The 26,055-nt window shown below is 44.3% G+C and overlaps 1 protein-coding gene across 1 annotated transcript in view; it reads left to right on the forward strand.

The window, feature by feature from the left end:
- The window catches only part of ostf1 (osteoclast stimulating factor 1), a 103,470-nt gene that overhangs the window by 42,255 nt on the left and 35,160 nt on the right, over positions 1 to 26,055 (forward strand). Inside the window, exons 2-6 of the mRNA XM_084323895.1 lie at positions 1,364 to 1,410; positions 8,320 to 8,370; positions 9,987 to 10,050; positions 21,648 to 21,701; positions 22,308 to 22,415. Coding sequence (XP_084180021.1) covers positions 1,364 to 1,410; positions 8,320 to 8,370; positions 9,987 to 10,050; positions 21,648 to 21,701; positions 22,308 to 22,415 — 324 coding nt within the window. The remainder of the gene's footprint in view (positions 1 to 1,363; positions 1,411 to 8,319; positions 8,371 to 9,986; positions 10,051 to 21,647; positions 21,702 to 22,307; positions 22,416 to 26,055) is intronic.

A 26,055-nucleotide genomic window follows, 5' to 3' on the forward strand; every position in this document is an offset into this window, starting at 1 on the left:
ACACCCACTTTAAACAAACACACTGTAGCACCCACTCCCCACACTTTATATTTATTGATGAAGGATTGCACTACAACTCGTACACCTTACTGTAAATTGTACCTAAATTGTACCTCATCCCATTTCTGCTTTGCACTATATAGTACTGTACATTAGTACACTGCATAGTATTGTGTATTGTATATTATATGGTAACTCAGTTACGTCTATTCTGCATCGAACATTGTACATATGTCTATACTGAACACTGTGACCTCATTTTCTACTTCTAAATTACATGCTATACTATGTTATTTGATACTATCTTGTCTAGCACAGTCTCTGGAGCGTAACAGTAAGAAGCATTTTGTATGAAAGTATTCTGTACTTCTGTATGACAACTATTAAAGAAACTTGAACTTGAAACTCAATACACACAATTGTTAAGGGGGTGCAGACCAGAGAAAGACTTTTGTCTTTACATCAGGGTCCCCCATTTTCAATTCATAGTGACATTTATGACATACACAACATACATGACATTTATGGCATAGGGACATGCATGACATACAGGTATTTAGTACTGTTACATTTGTGACATATACGATATTCAAATATACAGTACTGTTACCCATAGATCCTGACAGAGTATATACATATGATGGGGAGGGGACTGTACATTAGGAGGCGGTGGGTGGGTGGGCTAGAAATATACATACGGCGGGGAGAGAATATATACATGCGGTGGGGAGGAGACTGTCTATTAGGAGGGGGGGGGGTTTGGACATTTACGGTGGCCAGTTTCGAATTGCAGCCTCCCGTAGGTGCTCTTTAAGAGCGGTTTTGAATGTGGGTAGGGATTCACATTCCTTTACAGCTTTGGGTAGGGCGTTCCACATTGATGTGGCATAATTGCGAAACGTATTTAGTCCCTTGTTTGAGCCGAATCTGTTTTTTAGGTATGTGGGGTAGGGATTCACATTCCTTTACAGCCTCACATTCCTTTACACCTCTTTTTAAATCTTGTGCTTACCAGTGATGTCCTTTCTCAGGAAGGTACTCATTCAGCACAGGGGAAAGCATACAAATCTAAGACTAAGGTCGACTAAGACCAAGCCGAACGATTGATCAACTAATTAATTAATTCCAAGCCTCTTCCCTCCTCGGTTTGTCAGGACCAAGGACCAAGAAAAGAGGGCGGGGTGAGATGAGTCAATCGACTACAAGGGGGGAAGTCCTAGTAGGATTCGTAAAAATGTGCCTACTCAGACTGAACTGCATTTCGCTTGGTGCAAGACCAACTTGCACCTTTTTGATTTGAATGAATAGGCAGTCAGTGTTGACGCTCATTCTAACTAACCTGTGTCTCTGTCGTCACATCCAGGCCAAGTCAAGGTGTTCCGAGCCATGTTCACCTTCGACCCCAGAACGGTAAGGTTTTCTTTTCTTCATCTTATGATGACACTGCGTATTGTGATCATTTGTGTTTGTTAAGCCCGACCGGCCCGGTATCGGGTCGAGATTTATTTTACGTCATAAATAGATTAACACGGTTCTTTTTCAAATGTAGCCAAGAGTAAAGACTCTAACCCTATCAAAACAGCAGGCAAAGTGTATATTTTCATCACTACGAGTGTTTGTTTACCAATGATTTGAAGTGTTATTAGCTAAATATGAGTTTATAGAAATCTCAGCGCATTGGATCGGAAACCGGATGAATTAGACACAAATAAAGGAAGCCATCATGAAACCGTTGTAGTCCTAAGAAAGAGGAGACTTAGGCCCCGTTTAGACGGAAACGCTAGCAGGTGAATCCGCAAACAATATTTTTTCGGATGTGCCTTTCGTTTATACGGGGTGAAACCGCCAAAAAGTGAGACTACCTTCCAGGGTGGAATTCCTAGAAACGATAAACCTTTGCGCTCTCATCTAAACTGTCAAACCGCATAAAACGATGACGAAAGGGTTGTCAAGGCTCTCGTCGCGTGTACTGCTTACATCACAGGCATGCGTCAGTAGCCTAGAAGCGTAAACAAAGCATGTCTGATTCTATCCATGGCGATCACCTGAAGGCTACATTGGCAGTACTTTTAAATACACAAGAATCTGTCCCGCGGCGTGACTGGACCCACTGTCTGTGAGTGACTCTGCTTTGGTCCAATCACATTCCCCACCCACAGTCTGCGAATCAGAGGCAGAGTAGGGCGGGTCTTCACAGCACGTCATGTGACATATGCGCCAATCGTGTGACAGCGGGGCTCAGTCGTCTGGAGTCGTTACAGCCTCGTCTGCACGGAGAATTCCATCCCAAAACGATAGTCTTTTTTTTTTTATCCACTTTTTCTCCCATTTTCTATATTTTCTCCCATCCCAATTTTCGTATCATCCAATTCAACCCTCCCCTGTCACGAACGCTGTTTCTTGCCTCCCACAAGCCGGCTGCAATGTGGACTAAGTCATACATAGCACAAGTCCCCTCCGATACTCGAGGTAACAGCAGTCGCATCTTTTTTTTACTCGAGGAGTAATGCGTGGGAGGCTCACGCTGCCCCCGACACTTCCTGATTCCACTGCGCAGGCGCACCAACCGACCTGTAGGAGTCGCTGTCCACAACGCCCGATCCCCACCCATCAGTTTCCCACCCCCTAATACGGCCAATGTGTATTAGTATGGACGACCAGCTAAACTGAAAGCAAATGTGGAGCGCTGGGCTCGAACAGGCGAGCCCAGCGTCTCCAGATTTTGTGGCGAGCGCCTTGCCCACTACGCCACGTAGCCGCCCCCAAAACGATAGTCTAAACGCAAAATTAAAAGTGAAACCGTATGACGACTTTTGCGGTTTCTGTTCAGACTCTCTCCGTCTAAACGTAGCCTCAGGGCTTTTGACGGATGTCGAGATTTCATAAAACTACACTACCCAGCTCACACCAGCCCCTGTCTAAGCTGGAGGGGCTGACGTGAAAATGATTTTTGAATGTTATTTTCGTTATTATACAGTATCTCACAGGTCGAACAAACTAAAATACAACATATATTGTTTCTTTACCTTTCTGCCCTTTATTCATTTGCTTATATTTCTTGTACACTTGATCTCAAGAAGGTGCTGAATGAGCTGAATTGTTCATGTCTGGTCAATGTTGGCATGGTGTTATTCACCGTCAAAGATGGAAAAGAAAATGTGTCCTTGTAGAAGTGGAGCAATCTTCCATTTACTTTTACATTTCGTACCTTTGGGCGAATTTTCTGAAAATATGGCTCAGGCTTAAGAGGTTAGCTCCTCTTGGAGGCATGGCTTTGACTATACAGATTGTTATTAATGTTTTTAACTCCTCTTGGAGGCATGACTTTCACTATACAGGTTGTTATTAATGTTTAACTCCTCTTGGAGGCATGACTTTCACTATACAGGTTGTTATTAATGTTTAACTCCTCTTTGAGGCATGGCTTTCACTATACAGATTGTTATTAATGTGTTTAACTCCTCTTGGAGGCATGGCTTTCACTATACAGGTTGTTATTAATGTTTAACTCCTTGGAGGCATGGCTTTCACTATACAGGTTGTTATGTAAGGGATAATGTATAGCTACGAGGTCATTGTCGCAAAATAATTGACCGACACGGAGTTTAGAACACTGAGGCGCCTCGCCGAGGTGTTTTAAACGTCAGTGAAGGTCAATTATTTTGCGACAATGACAGAGTATAGCTATACATTATCCCGCTTATTACATGGCTAACTTACTAACAATATACCTAATTCATTTTACACCATCGACAAGACGAGATCAAATGCAGACGCAGTTGTTCTGTGGCTCTGTCAGCCCAAATAAAGTGATTATTATTATCGCCGGCAGCCGGCAGGTGTGTCTGATTGCACTGATGCAGTGTGTGTCAGTGGGCTTGATTGCTCCAGCTGCGAAAAGCAATAATCACCTGTGACTATTGCGCGTTGCCCATGGCAGCGGTCAGTTATCGAAAAATAATTCACCGCTGTCGGGGGCTATTGGCCAATCACAATCAAGCATTTCGGTGAATGTGAAAACGCCATGTAATAACTATGGTTAACTCATCTTGGAGACATGACTTTTTACAGGTATATTTATCACGTACCTCGTATCACATAGTGGTTTTATGATCTAGTGAATGGTGTGAATACACAATTTTGTTGTAAAAATGTGTAAAAGTCAGATTTCTCGTAAAAATTACTTCTGAAATATTTGGAATGTGACCAGGGCCCTGTTCTCGTACCTGGCTAACTGAGTTAGCCGGATCATTTTCAGCATAGCTTGACTTAAGCCAGACCTTTCCGTTCCCCGACGTCGGATTGTCTAAATCACCATGGCAACATATCGAAAAGTTTGAACCTGGTCAAGGGCAGGGTTTAGTTCAGTTAGCTCGATAGACTATAACCTGCATGGCCACACCCTCGCAAAGAAATGCAGCTCGCTTCCTGAAATAATCCTCACAGTTTAGATCCCATTATACCATTCTGAATTATGTTTTTGTGCTTCGTTTTTCTAGAGGGGGCTTTTGAAATGTAAAATAATATAAATAAAATGCTGATTAATAAATCATATTCAGCCTATAGATTTACTTTGTCCTAAATAATGCACGTCATATACGGATACGGCGCTTGCGCGTCGCGACACACACACTATGTGGTTATTTTAATAACGGAATATTGCAAATGTGAATCTCGCGGGGATATTTTTAATGAATGGGCGTTTGGCTCTGATTTAGTTTCATATTCTCCGCTGTTGATGTATTTGCTTAACTGAGCGCCCGAATTTTTTCATTCAAGCATAAATTGAAGCGTCTTCATGCGTGGATTGTGGATATGAATTACGACGGATCGGAATATGTGCATTGTTGAATTGTCACTCACACGTTATTGTGATATTGTAACTGGGATTAAAATGTTTGAGGAGATGCACTGTTTGATTTGATGACGTGGACGTGACTTGAGAAAATGAATGAGCAATTGCAAGCCTTTGACGTTTTGATGAATTTGAGAAAATGCATTTATCTGTTTAAGCACTGTTAGTGTTATCTGATGATGAACAAGAAGGTGATTAACATGACTGGTGTCACTGGTATAAACCAAAGGTTAATCAATTCAATGCATGTATGGATGATGTCCAAAACAGATTAAAACCTGATTAATAGTGAAACTGTATAGTCTCCCTCCAAGCCTCTCTGACACATTATTTCGGGGGTCGCGCCTTGAAAACTTTGGGAACCATGTATTTATATATTATATATATAGTATCTATTAATGCGTATCAATTAGATACTCTTTGGGCTTGTTTTTGTCTACTTATTCAGAAATAGTTTAACTAATTATTTTCCCTAGCAAGATCTCATTCGATTATTCATTCCATTAAGCCTACTGCCAGCAGGCACATTTAAAGAAATATAATCTGATTGATTGGGGTAATGAGGGATTTAAAATTAGCCTATAGATTATGCATTTAACTTGTCAGCGAGGCTATTGACCCGTACTGTATTGTACCCATTCTGCAATCTGTTAATCAATCAATGCCGTTAGAAAATCAGGATTTCTGCGCACCTGCTGTCTTTTCAGGTGAGGCGGCCGCACGCAATTATCCTGAGTATCAAGTCTGGTTTGAATTAACGAGACTGAATCAGCGTTCGAGGAACAGGGAAAGCCCGGATTCAAACATCGGGTTAATTGAATCTGGATAATGGGACTTTTGATCAACTTAGTTGAACCAGGTACGGGGAATAGGGCCCTGGAAATGTGTGAGATATTGTGACGGTGGTTTAACTTGGCCTTGACCTGCTTCTGGAGCTCTGTCTCAGGCCTGACTCACCCTGATGCTCCATGTCTCAGGCCTGACTCACCCTGATGGAACTCTGTCTCAGGCCTGACTCACCCTGATGGTCCATGTCTCAGGCCTGACTCACCCTGATGCTCCATGTCTCAGCCTGACTCACCCTGATGGTCCATGTCTCAGGCCTGACTCACCCTGATGCTCCATGTCTCAGCCTGACTCACCCTGATGCTCCATGTCTCAGGCCTGACTCACCCTGATGCTCCATGTCTCAGCCTGACTCACCCTGATGCTCCATGTCTCAGGCCTGACTCACCCTGATGCTCCATGTCTCAGCCTGACTCACCCTGATGCTCCATGTCTCAGCCTGACTCACCCTGATGGAACTCTGTCTCAGGCCTGACTCACCCTGATGGAACTCTGTCTCAGGCCTGACTCACCCTGATGGTCCATGTCTCAGGCCTGACTCACCCTGATGCTCCATGTCTCAGGCCTGACTCACCCTGATGCTCCATGTCTCAGGCCTGACTCACCCTGATGCTCCATGTCTCAGGCCTGACTCACCCTGATGGAGCTCTGTCTCAGGCCTGACTCACCCTGATGCTCCATGTCTCAGGCCTGACTCACCCTGATGGTCCATGTCTCAGGCCTGACTCACCCTGATGCTCCATGTCTCAGGCCTGACTCACCCTGATGGTCCATGTCTCAGGCCTGACTCACCCTGATGGTCCATGTCTCAGGCCTGACTCACCCTGATGCTCCATGTCTCAGCCTGACTCACCCTGATGGAGCTCTGTCTCAGGCCTGACTCACCCTGATGGTCCATGTCTCAGGCCTGACTCACCCTGATGGAACTCTGTCTCAGCCTGACTCACCCTGATGGAACTCTGTCTCAGGCCTGACTCACCCTGATGGAGCTCCATGTCTCAGGCCTGACTCACCCTGATGCTCCATGTCTCAGGCCTGACTCACCCTGATGGAACTCTGTCTCAGGCCTGACTCACCCTGATGCTCCATGTCTCAGCCTGACTCACCCTGATGCTCCATGTCTCAGGCCTGACTCACCCTGATGGTCCATGTCTCAGCCTGACTCACCCTGATGCTCCATGTCTCAGGCCTGACTCACCCTGATGGTCCATGTCTCAGCCTGACTCACCCTGATGGAGCTCTGTCTCAGGCCTGACTCACCCTGATGCTCCATGTCTCAGCCTGACTCACCCTGATGGAGCTCTGTCTCAGGCCTGACTCACCCTGATGGAACTCTGTCTCAGGCCTGACTCACCCTGATGGAACTCTGTCTCAGGCCTGACTCACCCTGATGCTCCATGTCTCAGGCCTGACTCACCCTGATGCTCCATGTCTCAGGCCTGACTCACCCTGATGGTCCATGTCTCAGGCCTGACTCACCCTGATGGTCCATGTCTCAGCCTGACTCACCCTGATGCTCCATGTCTCAGGCCTGACTCACCCTGATGGAACTCTGTCTCAGGCCTGACTCACCCTGATGCTCCATGTCTCAGGCCTGACTCACCCTGATGCTCCATGTCTCAGGCCTGACTCACCCTGATGGTCCATGTCTCAGCCTGACTCACCCTGATGCTCCATGTCTCAGGCCTGACTCACCCTGATGCTCCATGTCTCAGCCTGACTCACCCTGATGGTCCATGTCTCAGCCTGACTCACCCTGATGCTCCATGTCTCAGGCCTGACTCACCCTGATGGTCCATGTCTCAGGCCTGACTCACCCTGATGCTCCATGTCTCAGGCCTGACTCACCCTGATGGTCCATGTCTCAGCCTGACTCACCCTGATGGTCCATGTCTCAGGCCTGACTCACCCTGATGCTCCATGTCTCAGGCCTGACTCACCCTGATGCTCCATGTCTCAGGCCTGACTCACCCTGATGGTCCATGTCTCAGGCCTGACTCACCCTGATGCTCCATGTCTCAGCCTGACTCACCCTGATGCTCCATGTCTCAGGCCTGACTCACCCTGATGGTCCATGTCCACAACGTCCAATCCCCACCCACCGGCTTTCCCACCCTCTAATACTGCCAATTGTGTTAGTATAAACGACCAGCCAAGCCGGTAGCAACGCCGAGAGCTGGGCTCGAACCCAGCATATCCTGCGTTAGTGGTGAGCGCCTTGCCCACTGCACCACTCAGCCGCCTAGAAAAATACTCTTTATAGGGAATTTATAAGATTGAAAACAAAAGAAGCGGGACAATAAATATAAAACATATAAAAATAAGTTAACTCATTATAAGGGAAAACAAAAAATAATATTATAAGGTTTGGGATTAAATAAGTGTATGCTTCTTCCCACTCCTTTTCAAAGATGTAAATGACGCACACAAAAAATGTAGTTTGACTTTTTTTTTTTTTTTTTTTTTATACATTTATTATTTGAACGGCTTAAGGCTATATATGTACTTGATGTTTGTTTGTTATGTTGCATATTTGAAATAAACTTTAACTCTGCCTCTGCCTGCTTCTGGAACTGCGTCTCGGGCCTGACTCACCCTGTGGCTTGTTGTGTCCACAGCCTGACGAGCTGTACTTTGAAGAAGGTGACATCCTGTACATCTCTGACACGGTAAGTTAGACCGCTGCGCTGCCTGCTTCCGCCTTCTCTCTCTGCCCCTTCACTTTGTACTAACTTTGATAATAATAATAATAATAATAATAATAATAATAATAAACTGTATTTGTATAACACCTTTTCATACAATAATTGCGTCTCAACGTGCTTCACAGCAGTAGAAAAAGACATGGGTATAAAATGTGCACAAAATTGGCAGATCAAGAGCAATGCATAAAGTGCCGACGTAGAATTAGGCATAAAATGAGCATAAAATAGACGGCAACTAAATAGAAGGCATAGAACATTAAATCACATCGGTTTTCATATTAAGATCTAACATCCTCTTTGTTTACGGTTTGATTGTCACTGATTGATAACACCTGACTTGAGGGATGCATACAAGGATGTGTATTATTATTATAAGGATGTTCATAATCTCTTCACTAGAAGTGAATTAACACGTGTGATGGCCGATAATGCTGGGTATTAATAACTAGACTTAATTGACCTATTTCACTGTGATGTTACTATGGAAACAGAATGTCTTGTGGAGGGGGGGGGGGGGGGGGTTAGCTTGTCTTCCCAAGTCGCTCTCTGCTTGGTTCCTGCTCTAGTCTCTTGTCTTCCCAAGTCGCTCTCTGCTTGGTTCCTGCTCTAGTCTCTTGTCTTCCCAAGTCGCTCTCTGCTTGGTTCCTGCTCTAGTCTCTTGTCTTCCCAAGTCGCTCTCTGCTTGGTTCCTGCTCTAGTCTCTTGTCTTCCCAAGTCGCTCTCTGCTTGGTTCCTGCTCTAGTCTCTTGTCTTCCCAAGTCGTTCTCTGCTTGGTTCCTGCTCTAGTCTCTTGTCTTCCCAAGTCGCTCTCTGCTTGGTTCCTGCTCTAGTCTCTTGTCTTCCCAAGTCGCTCTCTGCTTGGTTCCTGCTCTAGTCTCTTGTCTTCCCAAGTCGTTCTCTGCTTGGTTCCTGCTCTAGTCTCTTGTCTTCCCAAGTCGCTCTCTGCTTGGTTCCTGCTCTAGTCTCTTGTCTTCCCAAGTCGCTCTCTGCTTGGTTCCTGCTCTAGTCTCTTGTCTTCCCAAGTCGCTCTCTGCTTGGTTCCTGCTCTAGTCTCTTGTCTTCCCAAGTCGCTCTCTGCTTGGTTCCTGCTCTAGTCTCTTGTCTTCCCAAGTCGCTCTCTGCTTGGTTCCTGCTCTAGTCTCTTGTCTTCCCAAGTCGCTCTCTGCTTGGTTCCTGCTCTAGTCTCTTGTCTTCCCAAGTCGCTCTCTGCTTGGTTCCTGCTCTAGTCTCTTGTCTTCCCAAGTCGCTCTCTGCTTGGTTCCTGCTCTAGTCTCTTGTCTTCCCAAGTCGCTCTCTGCTTGGTTCCTGCTCTAGTCTCTTGTCTTCCCAAGTCGCTCTCTGCTTGGTTCCTGCTCTAGTCTCTTGTCTTCCCAAGTCCTTCTCTGCTTGGTTCCTGCTCTAGTCTCTTGTCTCGTTCTCTTCTCCCTTTTTGCTTTCTTTTTTTCCCTCCATCTTGTTTCTCTCATTTTCTTTTCTCTCCGTCTCTCCCTTCCACTTCGTCAGTGACTCTGGATTGCGAGAAAGCAAATGATTTCCGCATTGTGATTGGCTCTCTCTCACTGCCTGTCTGTCATCCTCAGAGTGACAGTAATTGGTGGAAGGGGACATGCAGGGGGAGGACCGGCCTGATCCCAAGTAACTATGGTGAGTAGAGGACGTTTATTTATTGATGCACCATCTTCACCCTTTCCAGTCCCAGTATGAGCACTGCAATGTCATCCCTCTGGTCTAAGAATTCATACATGTCATCCCTCTGGTCTAAGAATTCATACATGTCATCCCTCTGGTCTAAGAATTCATACATGATGTCATCTAGGGCTGCACGATTAATCGATTTTAAATCGAAATCGTGATTTGGAATGATGCAATTATCAAAAAAAAAAAAAAAAATCATTTGTTTAACCAGGAAGTCCCATTGAGATACAAGATCGGTTTGGGAGAGGGAAGTTTGATTAGATTGTGTGTTGTGAAGTTTAGACCTCAGAAAGGGAGAGTAAAGTACAGAAAAAAGGTACCGTTGGGTACCGGTATCGATTCCCAGGTAAAAAGAAAAATTGTCAGGCTCTGTGTCCCGAAAAGACCCATGCGTAGGCCAGATGAGAGCCCCATTTTACAATAAACCTCTGTGGGGCTGCTTAAATAATTTTTTATTATAATCGCAAATTTAATCTGAATCGCAATATCTGTCCGAAAAATCGCAATTAGATTATTTCCCAAAATCGTGCAGCCCTAATGTCATCCCTCTGGTCTAAGAATTCATACATGTCATCCCTCTGGTCTAAGAATGCATCTTATAGATGACACACGGCACCCAGGAGAAAGATCTTATAGATGACACACAGCACCCAGGAGAAAGATCTTATAGATGACACACAGCACTCAGGAGAAAGATCTTATAGATGACACACAGCACCCAGGAGAAAGATCTTATAGATGACACACAGCACCCAGGAGAAAGATCTTATAGATGACACACAGCACCCAGGAGAAAGATCTTATAGATGACACACAGCACCCAGGAGAAAGATCTTATAGATGACACACGGCACTCAGGAGAAAGATCTTATAGATGACACACAGCACCCAGGAGAAAGATCTTATAGATGACACACAGCACCCAGGAGAAAGATCTTATAGATGACACACAGCACTCAGGAGAAAGATCTTATAGATGACACAGCACCCAGGAGAAAGATCTTATAGATGACACAGCACCCAGGAGAAAGATCTTATAGATGACACACAGCACCCAGGAGAAAGATCTTATAGATGACACACAGCACCCAGGAGAAAGATCTTATAGATGACACACAGCACCCAGGAGAAAGATCTTATAGATGACACACAGCACCCAGGAGAAAGATCTTATAGATGACACACAGCACCCAGGAGAAAGATCTTATAGATGACGCAGCACCCAGGAGAAAGATCTTATAGATGACACACAGCACCCAGGAGAAAGATCTTATAGATGACACACAGCACCCAGGAGAAAGATCTTATAGATGACACACAGCACTCAGGAGAAAGATCTTATAGATGACACACAGCACCCAGGAGAAAGATCTTATAGATGACACAGCACCCAGGAGAAAGATCTTATAGATGACACGCAGCACCCAGGAGAAAGATCTTATAGATGACACACAGCACTCAGGAGAAAGATCTTATAGATGACACACAGCACTCAGGAGAAAGATCTTATAGATGACACAGCACCCAGGAGAAAGATTTTATAGATGACACGCAGCACCCAGGAGAAAGATCTTATAGATGACACAGCACCCAGGAGAAAGATCTTATAGATGACACAGCACTCAGGAGAAAGATCTTATAGATGACACACAGCACCCAGGAGAAAGATCTTATAGATGACACACAGCACTTAGGAGAAAGATCTTATAGATGACACACAGCACCCAGGAGAAAGATCTTATAGATGACACACAGCACTTAGGAGAAAGATCTTATAGATGACACACAGCACCCAGGAGAAAGATCTTATAGATGACACACAGCACCCAGGAGAAAGATCTTATAGATGACACACAGCACCCAGGAGAAAGATCTTATAGATGACACACAGCACCCAGGAGAAAGATCTTATAGATGACACACGGCACTCAGGAGAAAGATCTTATAGATGACACAGCACCCAGGAGAAAGATCTTATAGATGACACAGCACCCAGGAGAAAGATCTTATAGATGACACAGCACCCAGGAGAAAGATCTTATAGATGACACAGCACCCAGGAGAAAGATCTTATAGATGACACACAGCACCCAGGAGAAAGATCTTATAGATGACACACAGCACCCAGGAGAAAGATCTTATAGATGACACACAGCACCCAGGAGAAAGATCTTATAGATGACACACAGCACCCAGGAGAAAGATCTTATAGATGACACACAGCACCCAGGAGAAAGATCTTATAGATGACACACAGCACTCAGGAGAAAGATCTTATAGATGACACACAGCACTCAGGAGAAAGATCTTATAGATGACACACAGCACCCAGGAGAAAGATCTTATAGATGACACGCAGCACCCAGGAGAAAGATCTTATAGATGACACACAGCACCCAGGAGAAAGATCTTATAGATGACACACAGCACCCAGGAGAAAGATCTTATAGATGACACACAGCACCCAGGAGAAAGATCTTATAGATGACACACAGCACCCAGGAGAAAGATCTTATAGATGACACACAGCACTCAGGAGAAAGATCTTATAGATGACACACAGCACTCAGGAGAAAGATCTTATAGATGACACACAGCACCCAGGCGAAAGATCTTATAGATGACACACAGCACTCAGGAGAAAGATCTTATAGATGACACACAGCACCCAGGAGAAAGATCTTATAGATGACACACAGCACCCAGGAGAAAGATCTTATAGATGACACACAGCACTCAGGAGAAAGATCTTATAGATGACGCAGCACCCAGGAGAAAGATCTTATAGATGACACAGCACCCAGGAGAAAGATCTTATAGATGACACACAGCACCCAGGAGAAAGATCTTATAGATGACACAGCACCCAGGAGAAAGATCTTATAGATGACACAGCACCCAGGAGAAAGATCTTATACATGACACACAGCACTCAGGAGAAAGATCTTATAGATGACACACAGCACCCAGGAGAAAGATCTTATAGATGACACACAGCACCCAGGAGAAAGATCTTATAGATGACACAGCACCCAGGAGAAAGATCTTATAGATGACACACAGCACCCAGGAGAAAGATCTTATAGATGACACAGCACCCAGGAGAAAGATCTTATAGATGACACACAGCACTCAGGAGAAAGATCTTATAGATGACACACAGCACCCAGGAGAAAGATCTTATAGATGACACACAGCACCCAGGAGAAAGATCTTATAGATGACACAGCACCCAGGAGAAAGATCTTATAGATGACACAGCACCCAGGAGAAAGATCTTATAGATGACACAGCACCCAGGAGAAAGATCTTATAGATGACACAGCACCCAGGAGAAAGATCTTATAGATGACACACAGCACCCAGGAGAAAGATCTTATAGATGACACACAGCACCCAGGAGAAAGATCTTATAGATGACACAGCACCCAGGAGAAAGATCTTATAGATGACACACAGCACCCAGGAGAAAGATCTTATAGATGACACACAGCACTCAGGAGAAAGATCTTATAGATGACACACAGCACCCAGGAGAAAGATCTTATAGATGACACACAGCACCCAGGAGAAAGATCTTATAGATGACACACAGCACTCAGGAGAAAGATCTTATAGATGACACACAGCACCCAGGAGAAAGATCTTATAGATGACACAGCACCCAGGAGAAAGATCTTATAGATGACACAGCACCCAGGAGAAAGATCTTATAGATGACACAGCACCCAGGAGAAAGATCTTATAGATGACACACGGCACCCAGGAGAAAGATCTTATAGATGACACAGCACCCAGGAGAAAGATCTTATAGATGACACACGGCACCCAGGAGAAAGATCTTATAGATGACACAGCACCCAGGAGAAAGATCTTATAGATGACACACAGCACCCAGGAGAAAGATCTTATAGATGACACACAGCACCCAGGAGAAAGATCTTATAGATGACACACAGCACCCAGGAGAAAGATCTTATAGATGACACACAGCACCCAGGAGAAAGATCTTATAGATGACACAGCACCCAGGAGAAAGATCTTATAGATGACACACAGCACCCAGGAGAAAGATCTTATAGATGACACAGCACCCAGGAGAAAGATCTTATAGATGACACACAGCACCCAGGAGAAATATCTTATAGATGACACACAGCACTCAGGAGAAAGATCTTATAGATGACACACAGCACTCAGGAGAAAGATCTTATAGATGACACACAGCACCCAGGAGAAAGATCTTATAGATGACACACAGCACCCAGGAGAAAGATCTTATAGATGACACAGCACCCAGGAGAAAGATCTTATAGATGACACACAGCACCCAGGAGAAAGATCTTATAGATGACACACAGCACCCAGGAGAAAGATCTTATAGATGACACACAGCACCCAGGAGAAAGATCTTATAGATGACACACAGCACCCAGGAGAAAGATCTTATAGATGACACACAGCACTCAGGAGAAAGATCTTATAGATGACACACAGCACTCAGGAGAAAGATCTTATAGATGACACACAGCACCCAGGAGAAAGATCTTATAGATGACACACAGCACTCAGGAGAAAGATCTTATAGATGACACACAGCACCCAGGAGAAAGATCTTATAGATGACACACAGCACCCAGGAGAAAGATCTTATAGATGACACACGGCACCCAGGAGAAAGATCTTATAGATGACACACAGCACCCAGGAGAAAGATCTTATAGATGACACACAGCACCCAGGAGAAAGATCTTATAGATCAGGGGTTCCCAAAGTGGTCGCCAGATGATTAAAAAAAAATAAATAAAAAATCAGGCCACTGAACTTAGAAGCAGGCCAGGCCGGTGTTTCCAGTTGCAGCAAAGGGATGCATGTGATTGGTGGAGGCGGGACCCTTACAAAAAACTGTTGTTGCTAATCATTGTCACATGCTATCCTGTAATAACCCCCCCCCAGAAAAATCTACTTTGCATTTGATATATTGCAAATATATGCCATCACACACACTTAACACTTTGACTGCCCAAGTGTAATTTCTTATTAGTCCGTTGAATGCCCACATCCACTCCAATGTTAACGTTAATATCGCCTAATCTATGTTTTAAATTATGGCTATGTGTCTAATCTGCCCATCGCTTATCAAAGACTCATTTTCCAGTCAACATTGTCATGGCAGATTGTTTTTTTTATCGCTTCATTTCCTTTTTTCTAGCATTTTGAAAATCACTTGATTTCACGGAAAAAACAACAACACATTCCATGATAATCGCCTTTTACTGGAATATTCTAGAACGTTGTCATTGTTCGGCCATGTCATGAATAGTTTTCAAATAAACGCTAGATTATCGATAGTATATGTGTACGCACGCACGCTCTTGCGGCAAGCCGAAAATCGAGTCTCCTATTTCCTGACGGCGCGCACAGTCAAACAGCGATAACACACAATCACATAAAAGCTTATGGTCGCTTTCACACAGGGGCTGTTTGGTCCGGACTATCGGACCAGAATTCGATAGTCCGGTTTTTCGGGTTTGTGTGAATGCGCGTCGAACTCGGTCCGCGGACCAAACACACTAACTCTGGTCCGACCAAAAACTCTCGGTTCGCTTCATCGGACCAAACGCGAACCAAATATAGGGTGTGCATATTATTACCACTGCTCGCAGCATTCACTGCAAAACAAGCACACTGCATCTATCTATCTATATATCTATCTATATATCTAACTGTGCATCTTGGGAAGAAGGAAGAAAAAACGCGGCTTATTATATTATTACCGAGGCGCACGGCATTGGATCAATGCCACGTCAAAACTCGCCTCCGCTGATCTGGAGGGCTCGCAGTCCACACACAGACACACACACGCGCGCGCGCGCACACACGGGCTCGCAGCCACACACATTTCCACTGTCCAATGGACCAGTGGTTCCCAAAGTCGGGGTCGCCACCCAAAGGTGGGCCGCGAGCAGCCACGGGAGGGCCGCGAGATGATTTCCAAAATAAAAATAATTTAGAACTGAACTTAGAAGCAGGCCAGGACAGTGTTTCTAGTTGTATTCTAAAATTCTATTCTATTGTATTCTAAAATGTGACTATATGGTTTTATATTAACTTAATAAATAAACAAAAATGAAAAATCTACTTATTTCAACGAACATTTCAAACTAAATAACAGATTATGCACATAAAACGCTGAAAACAACCGAAGCAACAATAGTATTTTAATGAGGCTATTATTATTATTATCATTATTATTTTGCAACAAGTTAGCCCTCTCATAAATAGCACATATAAATGAATAACTAACTTGAACTAACTTGATTGATTGATTGATTGAAAACTTTATTAACAGATTGCAGAATGGGTACAATACAGTACAGCTCAATACACACAATTGTTAAGGGGATGCAGACCAGAGAAAGACTTTCGTCTTGTTTACATCAGGGTCCCCCATTTTCAATTCATCAGGACATATATGACATACATGACATACAGATAGTCAGTACTGCTACATCTATACATTTATGACATACCAGATTTGCAAATACAGTACTGTTTGTGATACAGAAGGAGTCAAGAAAAGGGAGTATATACATTTGACGTAGAAACTGTACATTGGAGGAGGTTGGGTGGGGGGGGTTGGGTACGTTGGGATATTGACAACCATACTGGGTAATTTACATTGGAGGTGGTTGGGGGGGGGGGGGGGGGCACACTGTATAAACAAGCAAAACTGTACATTGAGGGGGGGGGGGGGAGACACTGTACAAACAAACAAAATTGTACATTGGACTATTGACAAGACCATACTAGGTAAATGACTGTACATTGGAGGGGGTTGGGTTAGGATATTTACAGGGGCCACTTAATAGGGTTGAAGTGATATTTGGCTTAAAAAATCGGTCGTCTGGCAAAAGAAAAAGCCTGACGATGTGCATTGAGCCGCGGCTCTCTGACGCCTTATTTTCTGGGTCCCAGCCTGAAAAGTTTGGGAACCCCTGCAATAGACGAGCGCCCTTTTCGACTGTGTGACATTGTTCAGAAAGTTCGGTGCGCCTTACAGATTGCTATGTGAGCGCAAGCGAACCAAATGAAGAATGCAACAATGTTGCAACTTCACCACCAGAACCGCACCGAGTCCACCAAAACTATATGTGAAAGCGACCTATATCTCTGTGAAAACGAGTCTGATTATCCTAATACTGATAACATAGATTCCTTACCTGAGATCAGATGGTATCCAAATGGTTTATTCCAATTCCCTATTGCCATTCGAAAAAATCGCTCATTTGATTGATCCATCATGTATACAGTAAAACACATATTCCCTGCGGCTCCGAGGCTCCAGAGTGAACTCTGGTAGACCCCGGTTACATGAGTGAGAAGTAAAATGTGGAGTGCGGGTTTTTTTCACCAATTTTCATTGAGTCCAATCCAAAAGGGTGATTTACCATCTGGGAGACGATAGGGGGCGCTTTTTTCACATCTGAGCGCCTGGGGTGACTGGATCTCCAACGGTAGACTTGCTTGATGCAATATGATTTCAGATCGCTAATAAATAAAAAAACGAATAAAACGAATATTCTCGTGAGTGGGCATTCAACCCGCGGGGGGTAAACACGAGAAAACTCATGGATGGCATTCAAAGTGTTTTAAAGGGTTAGAATTATAAAATGAATATGATCAGTGCTGAAGTTGAATAAAAGATTGTATTTTTTTTTAATCTGACATTAAAAAAAAACTGAAAATCCATAAAAATCAGTGTTGTTGCTAATCATACATATGCTAGCCCAGACCTGGGCATTGTACGGCCCGCGGGGCCAAATACGGCCCGCGGGATGTTTCTGACCGGCCCGCAAAAGATTACATGATAATTCAAAAAATTATAATAATAAATAAATGTATATATTTTTTAATTGTGATTCTTTTTTTTTTTGCTTTTTTCTTTTCATGTCAACGTTCACACGCACAATATACGCTTACCTAGGAAAGTGTGGTTATTTGAAGTTTGGATTTTTTTTAGGTAGATTACATTTTAGAGACTAAAGTACAGAAAAAAGGTACCGTTGGGTACCGGTATCGATTCACAGGTACCGGTACCGTATCGGTTCAAATGTGAACGGTACCCATCCCTACTGAACACACAACTGCAGGGCAAGGGCATTTTTGCTCATGAAATGCATAGCCATGTGAAAGCCTTCATGACAAAGTTGCAATTAATTTCAAGGCAACTAGGCAGCAACAATCTCAAACACATGAAAACCCTGAAAGAAGTCAAACCATCAGCTGATCACCGGTTTTCAAGATTTCAAAAAGGTTGAGGATGAAATGCAGCTGGTTTCCTCTCCCTTTACCTGCAGTGTTGATAGTTGTTCAGCTTGAACTCATTGACCTGCAGTCTGATTAACTACTGAAAGAGCACTTTAAGTCAGCATCACTACTAGAGTTCTACTCTGCTCTCAAGGAGGAGAACTTTCCAAACATGAGGAGACATGCTCAGAAGATGTTGGTTCTCTTTGGATCCACCTACATATGTGAACAGACATTCTCAGTCATGACGTTTACCAAATCCAGGTACAGATCCTTTCTCACTGATGAACATCTGTCAGCTGTGCTTCGCATCTCCACCTCAGACATTCAACCTGACTTTGATGGACTTGTTAAAGCTCAAAAGAGACTGGATTTCTCACACTGAATGAAAAAAAAGAACTGAAGAACACTAAAATGTGGAAATATAACAAGTGAAATGGGACACATGATATATATATATATATTTTTTGCACAGTTCTGAAAACATTAAATGTTTAATATAGGCATGTAAAGTCAAAAAGGCTACAAAACTGGGACACTTTTCTTTACACAGTTCAGTCACATGTCTTGTTTATTTTGGCTACAAAGATGATGTGATGTCTTTAGAAAGCTAAGAAAATCCTTGTTTCAATAGTATATGAAACTCAAAATGCCCTTTGTTATTAATGTGACTGAAAATGAGTATCATTTTGGAAATTCTATTTGAATAAATGATATATATATATATATTTTTTTTTACTTAAATTTTTATTGAACATTTATAGACATACAACACAACATATACAATAACATCAATAACACAACAGTACAATGATGTAGGCCCCTTGAACTCGGCTGCGCTCATCCTCCCAGACCCCCGCAAGAGGAACCCCCCCCCCCCCCCACCCTCCCCCCCCCCTAGAACCGGGCTCCCCCGCATCCCAGGTCCGTCCCACGCGGGGTCCAGCACTCAGCGACACCAGCATCTTGAATCTGATTGGGCCCGACCCAGTAGAGGGGCGAGGGCATACTCCCCCAACGAGCCAAGCCCGCTACCTCCCATGCCACCAAGCCCCCACCCCACGCACAACCAACCCACAACCCACGGGATCCCACTCTCCCGGGTCAAACCGCATAAACGCTGACCCCCGACTCCCCCCCCCCCCCCCCCCCCCCCCGAGTTGAGCCCATTGGCGCCCCCATATCTTAGGCCGCTGCGCCCGTAGCCGGGCCCCCATCGACACGGGTCCCTTGAATCAATTGGGCCAGGCCCAGTAGAGGAAAGGATAGGGGACCCCCCCACCGAGCCAAGCCCGCTATTCCCCATGCCCCCGAGAGCCCCACCCCACGCCCATCGGCCCCCCTTGAATAAATGATATTTTTGAAAGCTAACCTCACCTTTTAACACTATGGTCGCCAAAAACGCCGTAGCACGTCTTTCCCCGCCATGCTCATTCTGCCAAAGACGCTGTACCACGTCTTTGATATCAATATTTCAAAAATCTGTGATCGAAATCATATTTCTCCCCCGGAGACTTGAGATCTACTGTTGATCCCCTCTCAACTCTCCAATGGTTCAATTTTTTTTTATTCGTTTATTTGGACGGGACAATGCAAAATTAATGAACACTGTGGAGTGTAAAAATTGCCGGATTTAGCACGAGGCTAATTTCCATCCGTTGTCCCCAAACATAAAAACAGGACTCATAAAAACAGTAAGAAATGTACAAATACATAAAAACAGGACACATAAAAACAGTAAAAAAAAATTACAAATACATAACAGCATGTCACATGTGTTCACATGACTGGTTGGACTTCTTCTTCTTTTTGGACTCTGGTGTCTGACCTGGTGCAGAGTCCAATGTTTCTTTTTTTGTAGATGAATTCCTGTACAGGAGGGGGAGCTAGTCCATGTAGGCATTTGTAGATGAAACAAGAGCTTTTTAAGACTTTGACAATGGTTTCCTTGCAAATACCTTGATGGCTCTATGATAAAGCTGTTCAATGTGTTTCATGACAGTGACACCAGCAAATGACCAGTTTGTGAAGCAGTATTCAATATGTGAGAATATCATGCAATGAAGATACGTTTTTGCAGCATCGACTGTTAAAAAAGGCCGGATTTGTCTAAAATTAACTAAATTAAAATGTATTGTGCGTTTAACTTTTTTGACATGTTTCTTAAAGGATAGGTTCGAGTCCAAGATGATGCCGAGGTACTTGAAATGGGAAACCAATTCCAGTAACCCCCCCCCCCCCCCCAGAAACACATTAGATCTTGTGATTCTGACTGGTCGTTTCCTGAACATCATGCATACCGTTTTTTTTGTATTTAGCAGTAGGCATGAGTTTTGCAACCAGTGTTGGACCTTGTTCATTGCATTTGATAGGTTACATGAGATCAGGTCAGTTTTTTTTACCATGTACAAAAATGACCGTCGTCAAGAGCGCCATCTGGTGGCCGATCGGCGGATCGCCCAGAGCGGAAACAGGAAATGGAAGCTGGTGCTCATTTCAATTCGGTCTGATCACTCGGTAATAGTCCCAGGACTCGAGCTAGACACAACGGATAGCAATCCGTTACCAATAACTCGATAAACAACATGATTTGGACGTATATACTATTATACAACCTGGAAATGGATCGTATATTTCTACATCCCATAATAGGAATATTTCTGTTCCACGCTCATTGCCCAACTCTATGAGGAAGCTACGGTAAGATTCAGCGTTATTTTTTAACGTGTTCGATACTAACTGCTCTAATGATCATATCACCCACACTAGATGAATCATCTAACGTTGGCCACGGAATTATAAACGACCCCCCCCCCCCCCATCCGGTCAACATCAGATGATCAGTAGTAACTTCTAGAAGCACGTCCATTTGAAAATGTTTATCTCGCGCAGATTCCTATCAAACTGTATTTGATCATCAATATAATGCATTTGGGGCATTATCGATTTTATTATTCTTCCTCGTATCTTTTGTGGAATCGCCCACAAAATAACCCACAATTAAGATAACAAAGGAAGTATAATGTGACCTAACATTCTTTGAAAGGAAAATGCATCACTTTATATTTTTGACCTTTAATACTTCTCTATTCTGCAACTGCTCTGTTCTAAAACTAGACTAAGATAGCATGAACGTACTGTATTTAAAAAGGAACTAGACCTTCACATTGCAGCCAACTTGGGTCCGTCTTCGTCAGGGTCATTTATGTGTTTTTGTCGTTGGGTTTCTCTCACAGTGGCGGAACAAGCGGAGTCCATTGACAACCCAATGCACGAGGCGGCCAAGCGAGGTGAGCTCAGTCAGTGTCCTGCACATTATATCTGTTGGTTGGCAGTGTTTACCATACATACCCATTCATTTATTGACCCATCACAACATCAGATTGACAATCACATCAACAGATTGACCCATTGACCATCACAACATCAGATTGACCATCACAACATCAGATTGACTAATCACAACATCATATTGACCATCACAACATCAAATTGACCCATTGACCATCACAACATCAGATTGACTCATCACAACATCAGATTGACCATCACAACATCAGATTGACCATCACAACATCAGATTGACCATCACAACATCAGATTGACCATCACATCAGATTGACCATCATATCATCAGATTATCACATCATCACATTGACCCATCCATCACAACATCAGATTGACCATCACAACATCAGATTGACCATCACAACAGATTGACCCGCCACAAATAGATTTCCAGTTGTCCATCTGCAAGATTCCACTCATTTGCAGAAAAATAAGAATGCAGCAAACACAATTTTTAAGATTTGTCAGTTAAATGAACTATTCAACTTAGTCGACAAAATCTCTTATCAGTTCAAGTTGAGAACCGTGTGTGTGTGTGTGTGTGTCAGGTAATCTGAGCTGGCTGAGGGAGTGTCTGGAGATGAAGGTGGGCATTAATGGACTGGACAAGGCAGGAAACACTGCCCTCTACTGGGGATGCCACGGAGGACACAAAGGTAACCTTCTTTAGGCCAGAGCTTCTCAAAAACCTTTCTCTGTCAAAGACCCTGGGATTCTTCCACAAGTTGGTACACTCAGGTTCCCAGTTGTCTCGCCAAGCTGAGGCGTACACTACATATATTTTCTTTTACATTTTATTTAACCTTTATTTACCCAGGCAAGCAATTAACACATCCTGCGCCAAAACCGTCGTACAACGTGTTTCAAGGTCATGCTAATTCTGCCATTCCACGGCGTACAACGTTATTGAGATCATATTTAATTTTTTCGCCATGGTATTCAGAATGCCCTCACGGAGCCTGGTCTGATGCAGTGGGAGCCTGCACAACTCTGCAACGCTTCAATACTGCCGCCTGGTGGATGATCGGCGAGTTACTACCGGAAATGGATCTCTTGTGATCTCGGTGCACCGGGCAAATGCGTCCGGCACTCACATATTGTTGCGGGACTCTAGACACACATCGTGTATATGGATCGCTGCCATAACTCAATAATCGATATGATTTGGGCGTTTATTATGATTATACAAACCGGAAATGGATCTAGGAGATCACCGTCAAATAAGTGGGATCTTTTTCCTCCAGTCTCATCGGCGAACGGTAAGAGGACGCTGACGTCATTTTCAGCGTGAGTGTTTATTATTATTCATGCAAACTGCTCTGATCAATATATCACCCATACTACATACAGCATTTACTGACGATCACGGAATTATAAACGTTTTCTTTCTTTCTACCATTTTTTAACCATTGATCTTAACTGATCACTGTGACTTTTGCTCTTATCGTTTATGCTGTTGGATTTATTGGTTTTATGTGACTTTTTACTGGACGTGACCTAAGCTATCGAAGCTTGTTGTTACCATAGCTACAGCTACACGCTACAGTACTCACAGTGTTTAACTCTCCAGAGGAAATGGCTCCGACGTCGGATGTCGCAGAAATACGAACGGAACTGAAGTCCATTGAGATGCTAGTAATGGATCTTCTCAAGCGTCAAACGGCGATCATGTCCAGGCTGGCTAGCATGGAGCAAGCGGATGCGGGCTGCTCCAGTAGTCCCTCCTGGGCGACAGTGGTGAGGGGCCGAAGGAAGCTCTACCTTCCTCTCTACGATCCCGTTGATTCACCTCAACTATCCAACCGATTCAATCCTCTGTGTAATGATCCCGGCCTCCTGGGCTCTCCCTCGCTTCAGTCTTCTGCTGCTAGTGCTGTAGCCTTGCTCAATGACTTTCCGATGCTAGCTACTAGCCAGGCTCCAAGCGAAGCTGCCAGGACGGCCCTCTCCAGCTCACGGCTCGGCCATGGAAGTAGAGCTGCGCCCCAGAGCAGAAAGCGCTCTGCCATATGTGCTCTCGCATCGCCAAACTCCCCAGGCTCGGGTGATGGGTCCGACTCCCCGAGGATGAAACGTCCTCGCCTGCGGTGCTCTACAGCCCATGCCACTACGGTCATTCAAACGGCGAGTGTTATCGATGGAAATGCCGCTGTGAACGAGCCCCTCCACACGGCGCTGCTGCCCGACAAACCGTCTACAGACGCTACTCCCGTGGCTTTTCACCATAGAAACCTGGCCATCTACGACGGGGGATGCATCCATGAACAGCCAGAGATCCTACTCATCGGAGATTCCATCACCAGGTTTTTGCAAATACCACACGGCATTACATATTGTTTTTCCGGTTTAAAGGTTACTGACTTACTAGAGTGTACTCCTGAAATCATCTACGGATATCCCTCCGCCCACACCGTTATCATTCATATCGGAGCAAATGACATAATGGCTAGACAATCCGCTAAACTCCAATCTGACTTTGAATCTCTCATACTCACTATTGAGAGCCTGGGCAAAATATGCATTGTGTCCGGCCCCATTCCATCCATAGGTCGTGGATCTGAACGATTTAGCCGTCTGTTCTGGTTGCACCAGTGGCTGCAGGCCTATTGTACTGCTACAGGACTTTGCTATATAAATAACTTTGATCTGCTCTGGTCCAGGAAAGACCATTACAGACCCGATGGCATCCATCCAAACATATCGGGGGTAAATGTGCTAAAGCATAACGTCATACAATGTGTAGCATCACTGGCCTGACAACTAAGCGTAGGGACCAGTTAATCACTGTAAGCTTCTCAGGCTCCTTCCATCTCATTGCTATTAGCTTCTTCGCTGCTGTGACACCCGCTAGGACAACCCTTTTTAGTTGAACGGACGCAGGTAGTGTCGTTATATCGTTCAGGAGTAGCGTAACAGCTGTGAATGGGATAGTTAAGCCACACAGATCTGAAAGTTTGTCCGTTATTGACCTCCAGAAGCGGGCCACTGGTGGGCAATCCCAATACATATGCATATAAGTGCCAGTGGCCTTTTGAGAGCACAAAGTGCACCGAGAGTCGGTTATCAGTCCCATAGCAAATAGCTTCCTAGGTGTAAGATAGGTCCTATGAATATAATTAAAATTAATTTGCTGGTGATTGGGGTTGCGGGAAGATAATGCCACATTTGCCCAAACATCATGGTTTTGATAGTCTATCAGTGAGCTGGATGCAATCCTACCTTGAGGGGAGGGAACAGATGGTGGAGGTAAACGGTACCCTATCCCCCCCTCTCACAGTGAGCTGTGGTGTTCCACAAGGAAGCATACTAGGACCGCTACTGTTCCTAATTTATGCAAATGACATGTCGTCAGCTTGTGACTGCAACTTGTTCCTGTTTGCGGACGACTCAGCCCTGCTGGTCTCTGACAAGAACAAGTTACAGGTTGAAAAAACCCTCAGCTCGGAACTAGGCAGAATCTGCATATGGCTCGCTGATAACAAACTATCATTACACATGGGCAAAACAGAGTCCATTCTCTTCGGTTCAAATAACAAACTCAGCAAGACCGACGGCTTCTCAGTTACAGTGGGTGACAATATTGTCACAAGGAAAGATGAAATTACCTACCTGGGTTCCATCCTAGAGGCTAATCTCTCCTGTGACAAAATGGCATCCAATGTAATAAAAAAAGTCAACCAACGAACTCGATTCTTGTACCGGATCTCCTCTCTGGTAAACAAGAATACCCTGAAGACTCTGGCAGGAGCACTCATTCAGGGGTACTACGACTATGCTTGCACCTCATGGTACCAAAGCACCTCAAAGGCGCTAAAAACAAAATTACAAACATCTCAAAACAAACTGGTCAGACTACTGCTTGACCTTACTCCTAGAACCCACCTCACCCCTGCCCACTTTGACAACCTAGGATGGCTTAGAGTAGATGACAGAGTACAGCAACTTGCAATGGGCCTGGTCTACAAGATACACTACACGACCAAGGTACCCATGTACATGGCAAAATACTTCCCAAAGGTCAGTGAATACCACGATCACAACACCAGAGGGAGCTCCACAAATCATGTTAAACCCAGATTCGGCTCAAATAAGGGACTAAACACGTTTCGCAATTATGCCACATCAATGTGGAACGCCCTACCCAAAGCTGTAAAGGAATGTGGATCACTACCCACTTTCAAAACCTCTCTCAAGAGACACCTACGGGAGACTGCAATTCAACACTGGCCCCTGTAAATATCCTAACCCAACCCCCTCCAATGTACAGTCATTTACCTAGTATGGTTTTGTCAATAG

Source organism: Notolepis coatsorum (genome assembly GCF_963971535.1).
Source record: "Notolepis coatsorum genome assembly, chromosome: 10".
Classification (NCBI taxonomy): Eukaryota; Metazoa; Chordata; class Actinopteri; order Aulopiformes; family Paralepididae; genus Notolepis; species Notolepis coatsorum.